This window comes from Cibotium barometz, chromosome 17 (genome assembly GCF_041138505.1).
Source record: "Cibotium barometz isolate CiBa-2024 chromosome 17, ASM4113850v1, whole genome shotgun sequence".
Taxonomy (NCBI): domain Eukaryota; kingdom Viridiplantae; phylum Streptophyta; class Polypodiopsida; order Cyatheales; family Cibotiaceae; genus Cibotium; species Cibotium barometz.
Window position 1 is genome coordinate 43,873,406 of NC_141062.1, and position 11,548 is coordinate 43,884,953.

At 41.2% G+C, this 11,548-nt stretch overlaps 1 protein-coding gene across 1 annotated transcript; it reads right to left on the reverse strand.

Moving 5' to 3' along the window:
- Nucleotides 1-9,828: 9,828 nt before the first annotated feature.
- Nucleotides 9,829-11,057, reverse strand: LOC147630041 (steroid 5-alpha-reductase DET2-like). Its single transcript, XM_086811653.1, has 2 exons — nt 10,635-11,057; nt 9,829-10,556 (listed from the first exon to the last, which is right to left on the reverse strand). The coding sequence occupies exons 1-2, from the start codon at nt 10,971-10,973 to the stop codon at nt 10,071-10,073; spliced, it is 825 nt and encodes a 274-aa protein (XP_086667779.1). The 5' UTR covers nt 10,974-11,057; the 3' UTR covers nt 9,829-10,070.
- Between the last annotated feature and the right edge of the window lie 491 nt (nt 11,058-11,548).

Genomic DNA, 11,548 nt, shown 5'->3' on the forward strand with positions numbered 1-11,548 from the left:
AGGTATAATAAGGTCCCCCTCAACAGAATAGAAAAAATCCATGAAAAAAAACAAGAATATTGGGCTTGGTACATCCACCGAGAGATGGAGAATTACTTAAAGTCACACCAATCAAAGGTGTGACTTCCCTATCTTCTTACCAAAGTTCTCAGCCATGTAGCTCATCTACCTATTCCCGAAGGTACTCGGGGAGGTAGGGGTATCCCAAACTGAAGGAACACTGGAACCCTCTACACACATTTCAAAAAAGCTACAGCAGGACCAGGTGGTCTTAAAAGAGACAAAGGAACTCATTTAGGAACTAAAGGGGGGAAAGAAATAAAAAAAAAGGTAAAAAGATGTGTGGCATCTTACAACAATTGGAATATGAAATGCAACAAATGGAAGAAGAGATGGGACATGATATTGCTTCTTTCCAACAGGTTATGGAGGAGCAAGAAGCCAAAGATAAAGAAAATATCAGCATGATAGCACAAGCAACCCCAGAGTCGACACAACAAATTCCACCTTCCAGCCTTGCTCAAATGGTATTCACAAATCTTTCACCAATCCACGACTCCATAATCTCTGATCTTTCACCAATCCGCGACTCCATAATCTCTGATCAACCCATCTCAACGGAAGTTGGTGCAACACAAACTCTCGTAGAACAAGTGCCACAAAAGGATGCAGGCGAAAGGAATGAAGAGGCCACCTCAGCACACCCAGAATTTCAAGAAGCTCAAGATGCTGAGAAGAGGAAGAGACAAGACGAGACCACAAGCCCAAGTAAGATAAGGCGATTGGAAGATGAGGGTACAATTGAAGAAGGTTTGTTCTTGACCAATCTTGACACTCATCATTTTCTCGAAGAAACCATGGAAGGCCTCGATACACTACTCATGCACCAAATAGAAGGATCAGCCTCCACAAGTGCAAATATGGGGACACAAGAGAAAAGAGTATGGAGATCTCACTTGTCGCTTACCACTCACTTGCTGCATGAAAGGAATGCTATGCTCTGGAAACAGGTCTAGGAGTCTACGGACCAATTGAAAGCATTTAAGGAGTATCTAGCAGGCAGCTAATGCCACTCACAAGGAAGTCATCCTAAAAAGCTTAAGGGCAGCCAAAGAATAGGAGGCCATACTGCAAACTTTGAATAGTTAACAGGTTCATCAGCAAAACCTTAGTCCATACCACAAAAGAAAACGAGGAGCTGAAGGTAAGATTAGAGCAAGCCAAGGTCTAATTGCAAAAGGAAGTGGCGTATACCAAGGAGAAGGAAGCACAATTTGCAAGACAACTAGAGAAGGCACAAAACACATTCTAAGAAAAAGAAGATGGGTATATAGGATAAATCAAAACACTAATTGAAGCAATTACTTAGGCAGAAAATAGAGTGGTAAGCCTATAGACAGAAAGAGAGCAGATGAACAAAGCCTATGCTAAGAAACTGAAATCCCTAAATGAGATAATCAATGCAAAGTCCCTTTGGTAGAGGACTGGCAAAGACTTCTTGATGAAGCTACTGTTCAAGCCACAAATTCCAGGATTGCAGCACAGGAAGCAAATAAAAGATATGCAGAACTGGCTGCTCCTCCAGATGTGCGGGAAGCCGCCATCTCCACACTCCTCACCACCAAAGACTCAAGAATACAAGATATGGAATGCCAAATTTCCCTCCAAGAAAGATCTCAGAGGACGGAATAGACTGATGAATTATGACTCCTCATCAAACGTGCCTCGGAGATAGGTTCATTGCCATTGACTCCTCGGGCCCCTCCTCAAACACTAACATTGTTTTTATCTACACTGACCCTCTCTCTCCTTCAATATGAAATTAACCTCACAGAAGACCTCAGCCTAGGAGACCTTACACTAGTTCGTTAGAACACGGAGAGAGATGCAAACCCCACAATCATAATGGGAATCCTTCGGGGAGATATAGTGCTTATACTGACCCAGTTGATATCTTTTTCTTTCCCTTACATCCCATAGTGTTAAACCTCCGTAGTTGGTGTTGGGTGCTACAACACTTAGACATTCTGGATGACAATGTTGATAAACTTGACGTGTTTATCCCAAATGATATCCCGGCCAACTACGAGGTGGTTGCATGAAGTTATCAATGGGTTATTAGCCATGGATGGAGTGAAGTATATAATACCCATTAGCAGATAAATCTCTCCGAATCTACTTTATATCATCCTTTTGGTATTATAAAGCTTTACTGAAATATCCATAAACATTTGGAGGCTATGCTCACTATTGTGATTTATAATTTTGATAAAGAGCATATAGAATATCCTCATATAACCACAGATGATATAAATGATCTTCAGGAATTTATGAAAACTAACAAGCCTAGGCTCCCATCTCCAAGCTCCGGAGAGGGTCAAGAAGAAACACAAGGACCCTCGTCATCTTATACTGATCCAGTGTTCTCATCCATGGCCAGTAAGTTATTAAACCCATTTCCTAATGTATCTCCAACTAACAAAACTGAGAGGCAGATTGCATCTTCTCTCGCTTCTCTTCTCTCCTAGTTGGTTTTCCCACTAACACTCTCGCCTCTCTGAGGAGTTGCCACTAGCACCAACACTATCTCCACCAAGGCCGCTCGATGAGGTATGCAACCATCACCCTCACAATGATATCCAAGCTTTTTGTGATGATAATATTCTTGAGTCTTTGATAGCTGCAGAATATGAGAGTTCATCCGTGTAGGAAACCCACTATTAAAACTGAAACTCATGTTTAAGGTGTTGATACGAATCACACCCTTCGAGCCTACTAGAAGAATCCTATCGGATGCATACTCAACCATGGAGTCAAGAAGGCAGCCTTACATTCCATACCCTCTCCGAGCACCAATGCCAAATTTAGAGGAGCTGTTACTGATGGGTGGAGAAGGGACATTATGGGAGAATGTGGCTTGTCACACAAAGCTGGCCAATCCGCAATTGGCTGATTTGCTGGAAATCAGAATTGTCACATTTATGTGATCAGCTACTGTTTTCAAAGATGGTGAAAGAAAAACCCAATGCATACAAGGGGAGGCTACACGACTATCCACCCACAGATGATACCAACCCCCACCTGGAATATTTTGGCATATAGCCAGAATGGCGAAAGGAGTACCTAATAGTGCCTGAATACAATTATGAGTACTAGAGCTCCCCACTAGCACTAAGAGTAGATCCTTTATTCATGGCTCTCAAAAGGCGCCTAACTCCACTACAATTCCAAGAGGCAAAAAAAAAAGGGATTCTCATGTGTGCTGCAACTTCCCACATTTCTCGCCATCAACATTCTAAGATATAACAAGTCAAAGAGAGCAATTGCTCACATGGATAAGAGCATGGTGTAGAATCTCGGATCCAAATATAGTAGCTGCTGTGAGATTTTTGAAGTTGATCGTGGTTCTCATCGATCAACCAAAAGAACAACATGATGGATTTGATGCGGATCAGCTTTGCTTTGACATGAACAGAGGGCCATCTGAAAGAGGCATGATGCTATACTATCATCACCTAAGGTGTCTTTCAGGATACATGCATGTCACGTTCGAAGACATGGTCAACATCGGGTTCTGGACTTCCCACTCATCATTTCGCGAAGAACCCTTAAAAAGCTTTAGTCCTGCTCTGCAACTTCTATAGAAATGAGTTCGGTGACCGGGTCTTTCGACCTAGGTAAAGGTTCTGAGGACGACAGAACCTACATCAGGTAGGGGGGATGTTAATCCCATTTTAGATTGACAAAGATGCTCCTCCATTTGAGGACATTAATAAGTGTCATGAAAAGGCACTATAAAAGTTGTATTGAGATATTGGCCACCCAAGGCCTTAGTTAGTAAGTTTTGGGCGCCCAAGTGTGAATAAGGGCCAGTTGTATAAAAGGAAAATTCTCATAATGAAATGACACAATCCCCCTTTGTGCTATGAGAGCTCTTGTCTTTGTCTTGAGAGAGAGATAGAGAGAGAGTGCGAGTGTACTCTAGTGCATATTCCTCTTTCATGCATGTGTGTGAGAGAGTGAGAGGTAGATTGCCTTGCATTGTGGTGTGAGCAACTCCGCGGGATAGCGTGGAAGTGGAGATCAAAGGAGTGGAGATTCCAAAGCAATCTTTTTGGGAACCTCAAGGGATGTGAGATCGAAGCATTGATAAGTACCCAACGATTGTTGTATCTATAGCTTCTCCAGTTTGTGGTTGTGTGGAGTTCCCTCTTGGGAGGTGTGGTAGCCCATAACAGATGCACAATCAACTAATTAGCATATCTATCAACACTCTTCCATCCCTCAAATCTCTAAAATTTGTTGTCTCTAAACTGTGATTATGCAATCTACACAATCACAATGCTCTCAACAGCCATGATTGCATAATCACGGTACTGGCATCTTATCAACACAAAAATTACGTCTTCTATTATGTAATTTGAAGTGCCAATGGCATTCATTCATATTAATTAATTCAATTTGATACCATGATTCTGTAGTTTGCAAAATTATGACCGTGATAAACAATCATGCCTTCTTAATCACCCATGTGAAACTACCACGTCATCAATCATGCTTGCATAATCATTACGGTTGTCTGTTGCCCACCACACTCACAAACTGAAGGGTAACAACATATTAGCATGCCTCTATTGAGACTGGGAGATGTAGAATCACACTGTGTTTTTGGCCATGATTATGCAGTCTGGGTAGTCACAGTAGTGATTGCCACATCATCATAAATCACGAAGGTAGAATGTGCCCCTTCCCCTCATCATGCAAGCACTTTAACCATCCGAGAACTTCCTAGGGGTCTTTTTAAGAGAACAATATCAACAATACATTCGTCATGATTTTGTAGTCTTGTCAAGTTATGCCCGTGATTGTTGCCACTCATCAATTAGGATACCACATCACTAATCACGATTGTTGAATCATGGCCATGATTGCCACATCATCTCTATAAAATCATGACACCAACCATGATTGCACAATCATGAAAAATTATTCATCAGGCACAAATCCAATTCTTAACTCTAGATCCTTCCTCAGTATTCAGCTACTACTAAAAAGGATGAACAACGTGTGGTTTGTCAAATCTTGATTCTGTAGTTTGCTAAATTACGGCTGTGACTTTATTTCCATAGAACTGAAATTCATCCTCTTGTACCCTGACAATTTTGTGCTAACATTCATAGTCCAACCTAATACACAATTCTAACACATAAACTCTACAAAATGATGCTCTTGCTAGTCAGTGGGCTGATAAAGCTCTCTATGTTGTAGTATCATGGCAGGCAAGGATGCTAACCCCGACCCATTGTATGAAGTCTCAGAGTCACCTATCCTTCGGAAGGAGATAACAACACCCAAGAAGAGGACAAGGGAAAGGCAAAGCCAATACACCAAAAGATAAGCTATCTAGGACCTCTCATGGATTAGTGCCAATGTTCTATCCTCAACCACACCAAGATAGTGGACAACAAGAAAGTCTACATTCAATATTGTTCTCCCCGATGTATATAGTTAGTGAATGATATAGAAGTCAAGGAGAAGCTAGATTAAATAGGGCTTGGAATTCTGGTACAAGCAATGCAATGGAAGGTGAATACCAAGCTCTACACATAATTTCTGGCTTCTTACCAACAGGGCTCCAAGAGAGGCACGCTCATCACCGGTATAGATGGGTGTGTCCAAGAAGGCCATCTTAATCACAAAGAAGATGATTAGGGACGTGATCCTCCTACCCTTCGATACCAAGCCCACACCGTTTTCCAAGAAGCTCGATTTATCCAATATTTTCCCACCCAATAAGGTCAAGAACAATGGAGCCGAATTCTCTACCCTTAAGGATCCCAAGTTAGAGAAGGGTTGCAGGGTAGCATCAATAGTTATGCAAGTTAATCCAGCGGACATGTACAATAGAGTAGACATACACAAAGTCTATTGATTTCATAAAGGCATGAATGATGATAGAAACTGTTTTGTTTCAAACCCCCCTTTGTAACAAGCCTACCTGCTTTCATTTGTAACCTTCTGATAATTAAAATTTTAAGTTTATCTTACAATGTCTCAGTCTCATCATGTTTGTTTAACATGGAGTGTCTATCATGTGCCAGTTTGTCACCCAAGGCATCAGAAATGCTCGTGGAGGACTGAGGAAGCTGTGCCAGAGCAGTGCGAATTCGGCCTCTACAACGACGACAATGTAGGCTAAAATTGATCAAATGCTTGTTAGTCATCAACAAGTACTTGAGTACATACACTAGCAGCAGCTGACTACAAGCCAAAGGACTTCTACACTACCTGCGTCCCAAGTACAACACAGTGGAAGAGTACTTAAATCAGGGCGAGAGGGAGGATTACAAAATGGAGGCTTATGTTTCAGATTTTAGCATCCTCTCGGCCCAAATGATGGAGAGAGATCCCTGGGGATATGCAGGCCTCTCTACCAAAACTACTTGCTCAAGCACCATGCTAGCACTCTGAACCAAAACTACTTGCTCAAGCACCATGCTAGCACTCTGAACATGCTTAATGTGCAAGTAAGGTCAGAGATAGATCAGCCACTAAGGAGGTTGAACAAAGGCAAAAAGAGTTATCAGATGCCAACCACACCCTTACCTCACTGCTCCTTGATCAATTGGAGTCCCAGAAGCAAGAAGTGCTAGATGAAAGATCATGCCATACACAGCTATAGATCCAAGTGGATTGCCTTGTGGAATAGCACAAGCTTGAAGTCTCGCTGAGTTACATGCAAAGGCACACACTCAAATCCACGGTATACAGGCAAAGCTCGCGAATGAGGAGAGTAGTTGCCATGCCCTAGAAAAAAGATTGGATGAGAAGGAGAAGGAGCTGAAGGCTACGGAGACGATCTTAAAAGCACAACTGGAAGCCTTGGAAGGACAGCTAGCGCAAGCTAAAGAAATATATGAGATTAGCCTACAAGAATGATGAAATCCAGGCCAAGGACCTCAAAGAATCCCTGCATGGATTGTAGGCAAAAAGGGTGACAATGCTACAAAGCCACCAAAAGGTCCTCTCACACTTGAACGAACAAATTTTCAATACGTATACAATAACAATAGGACTATAGGCTGAAGTGGCTATGCTAACAAAGGAAATGGAAGACATTGTCATTCAAAATCTGCAGCTCCATGAAGCCCGCCAACATAGAGAACTGGAAGTGGCCAAGGTCTTAGTCGACCACAAAGTTCACATCATTGCTGCCCACCAACAACTTCACTAGCATAGGGAACCCACCATGGTAGAGATAGCACAATAAGTGTCATGAAATGACACTATAAATGTTGTAATTATGAGAATGGCTAGCAATGCCACAAATCTATGTATCTTGTAATAATCATTTAGTTCATCTTTCATTAAGTTTTGGCGCCAAGTGTGAATAAAGGCTAGTTATATAAATAACAACATTCTCATACTGCAAGACACAATCCCCTTTTATGCTAATTGAGTTTAGTCTTATCTCCTTGCTCTCTTGTGTCTATGGTGTGAGAGAGGGAGTTGAGAGGAGAGAGATTCATTCTTGGTGCATGTTTCTCTTATTCTTATGTTTATAAGTGTGAGAGTAGAGAGGAGTGAGTGTCCTTGTATAAAGAGAGGCAACCTCATGGTAAGTAATAGCTTGAGGAGGAGGCAAAGGAGTGGAGCCAGCTACCACTAGCATAGATTGGAGTCTTCAGAGATACGAGCTTGGATAAGCATTGTCTATTGCAATAGGGGAGGGATAGTGTAGCATGTAACATAAGCTTGAGCATTAGATGTAGGTTCCATCTTGTAAGTAAAACATACATATTGAAAAAACTAATTTCTCTACCATTCTCACCATAGCATGCAATGTGTAAACATGAACTCTTGATAGGGGTGTATGTAAGTATAGGATCGTACTTTGGATCCACTCACACCATTGGACATTTTTGACATATAAATTGGTCACAATTGGGCACCATGTATGCTTATCCCTATATTCTAATATCTTCTTCCTTCCTTCATTATCTTTTTTTTTGTAACTTACATGGAAACTCCATTGTTAATCCATTGGATACACCGCAGAATTATTTCATATTTAAATCTGTTACAAGATGCCATCATTCAACAAAGTATTTTTTACCAAAAAATTCTACCCAAAGAAGTTATCCATTTTATAACGTCAGAGATGTCTTTAAGGTTGGAAAAAATGTTTAAAACCTCATGGTCTTCTTTTGGAACTCACACCAATAAATATCAATGAGATAAATATGGCACATCAGACATCATATCTAAAAATACTATGATGAAATATGAGATTCCTCAAATGCAACAATCCACCATATTTCGTTCTTTGATTGTACACTGAAGTAGTGTAGATGCTCTTCAAATATATTTGGATCTAATGCTCTATTCATTGCTCTTTCAAGTTCTAACAATTAGCCATTTCACTTTCATCTAACTTCAAAACAATTAGCCATTTCACTTTCATCTAACTTCAAAACAAATTTCAATACATTGCTACACTCTAAGATGGTCATACTATAAAAATTTGCCATTGTTATTGAACCTTGTGCACATCTAAGATAAAGTTATTGAATGTAATTAATTTGAAGAGACTTTGAATCAAACTTATAAGTGTGTATACGACATAAATGTATCGGCTCTCTAATGAGATCCACCACCTTCACATTAAAAAATCATCATTTATTTGCTACATGAAAGGGTTTTGGAAGAGGTAAAACTATTTTCCTATTAATCACGGATTGAAACCCTTTATCTAACTTTCTAAAAAATCATTACGTACAATCTAGCGCTGATCTCTTCTTAACTCCTATTATGTCTTCATTCACTGACTTGAATTTAGGATATTCAAGAGTAGCTTTTACCATATTTTCTTCCAATTGTGCTATCCCCCCACCATTGCTACCATCAGAACACATGGATACTTGCTTAGTATTCCTGATAAAAAAAAATTCCTCTACACAAAAAAATAATAACGAGTTAAGATGAGTATCAAATTACGTGCATGCATTCGATGCTTCTTCTTTGACCACCTCTAACAACTAGCCTTATAATTGGATTTAGCTATGTTACATGCTCACATCAACCCAAAATAGTGCATTAATTTAGCTTTATTTTGTAACCTTTTTTGTTTCCTTTTTAGACTTTCAATTTGAGTTGATAACTTGGCTTTCTCAATTTTCACCTCGTGAACTACATCTTGTGGCACTCTCTTTAAAGATTTTAAGATCTTCATATATCCTTCTCAATAAGCTCTCTAACTCTTTCCTCGGCCTTCATAAGTCAATCCAAACAAAAACCACCTAAAAGTCAATACAAAGGATGAGCAATATCAACATACATGAAGATTTATTATCAATATAGTAAAACCGGCATGTCCCATAAATCTTTGTATTCCTTTCACATTGGTTGCAGGGGACAATTTCACATGAAAAAAAGTGCTCACATGAAAAGCTCACAAAATTCAGAGGGAAAAAAGCTAACATTTAAAAGCTCACAAAAAATAAAACCCACTTTGAAGCAATTCCAATGTTTTTTAAAGGAGAGAATAGAGATCTGTACATGCTTGATTGTGCAAAAGTTACACATAACCATTATTGAAAAGTCAAGCTGTTGCTATATTAATACATTAAGTGCAATCATTTCACCTTGGCATGGTATTATGTTAAAGGAAGAAATTTTAAAAAGGTATTACTTTATCGAGTTGAAGTCAAACATAATCATTGTGCTTAAAGTAGACAAGACTCGTAAAGGTCTTTCACACATAGAGAACATAAACAAGGTACTTGACTTATAGAGATACAACTCATGCTACACATTTTTTATTGCGACTAGTCGAATATGTGAGAAAATTTAAGAAATGCATCCATGAAAGGATTCATGTGGCCCTGAGCAGAATACATATTAGAATGTGGCCCTCAACAGAATACATATTACAAACATAACATAATATGAATATGCGTGCAAATTTAAGAAATGCATCCATGAAAGGATTCATGTGGCACTCATGAGAACACATACTACAAACATAATATGAAGGGGATTCACATGGCCATTGATGAGAGCGTCACGTGTTAAAAGACAAAAGGTATGAAGGCCTTTCGTTCCATAGGAAACCCCTCAATCTTCTTCAAGTACCACACTTTGGTGGTGTGGCTTCTGGCACAGAGGGAGGCAGAAATACCGAGTGCGGCTATGAAGGCGGATGTGGTTTGTGCGATCATGGCAAGGCCCAAGAAGCCCATGGATTCAAACAAGTAGTGGGGGCATACCACCCATGTGAACAGGCCCCCACGAGGCACCATATAGAGTCCCTTTGGCGGCTTGTTGGGCGTACTCCTCCTAAGGGCCGCCAGCAAGCGGTGGTGGTAGAAATTGCCGCCCAAACCCACCACAAAAACCACCACACCATAGCCCATCAAGTCTATGGCCGGCGGTTGTAGCGCCACAGAGCATTGCTGTGCATACAGGAGGACTCCGCCAATGGAGAAGTACGCCGCTGCTATTGTCAAGCTCATCGAGACCTCCATGGATCCTGAATACCTGTGTAGAAAGAGAACCTGCAAATCGACCTAGATTGCAAATTAACCTGCAAAATGCAAATTAACCTGTGTTCTCCTGCCAGGACGGAGGCTTACCTCTAGGGTTCTTTTGAGAAAGTGCAAGGCAAGGGCCGATGCGAAGATCATGAGGCGAGGGTTGGTTTGTGAGAAGAAATCGAAAAGGGGGTGAGAGGGGAGGGTGAGTTTGAGGAGGAGGAAGGCTGAGCAGAGGAGGAGTGCAGGCGAGTAGGCGATGAGCATGGCAAGCTTGGAAGGGAAGGCAGAGCCCTGTGTGCCTGCAAATTTGGAGTAGCGGAGGCCATGGCCTTTGATCTCTGCAACGCACAAGATAATGAAGAACGCGATGTTGAAGACCTCCAAGACTTGAAGGCTGACAGGCTCTGGGTGAACTACAACCAGCTCCAAAACCTTCATCACTTCACCCGTTCAACACCAATGGGACTTGTCTCTCACCTTCTACCTTCAAGCCCAAGGCAAGGTTTCATCAAAATTTTTATCCAACTTTTCCCCTTAACTAGACCATGCAGGCACTAGACTAGCCTCGCAAGAATCATCCTCACGCTCCAAACTACCACCACCACAAGGTCATGTGCACTTGTGCCACCACCTTGTGTCCACCATTGTGGCACCTTATTCTCATTGCACTAGTGGCCCACAACCGCTTCGTCTAGTGCCAGCCCACACAACCACTTGTTCTACCCTTTATTGTAGTTGCCTTGGTTTGCAAAACCCAACTCATCAACTAGATGATCCCACCAATGATCAGGATCTACCAACACGTGAGGTACATGAGAGAGAGAGAGAGAGAGAGAGAGAGAGAGAGAGAGAGAGGAAGCAAAAAAGCATACTCTCCCCAAGCGGGTACCGGAGATGAGCACACACCCACCAAAGCCCCAAGTACCACAACAAGACTATCAGTAAAAGAAGGCAAATCCATCCAAAAACTCGGATCCCAAACAAGATTACCAGTAAGGCAAAGCCTTCTGGAA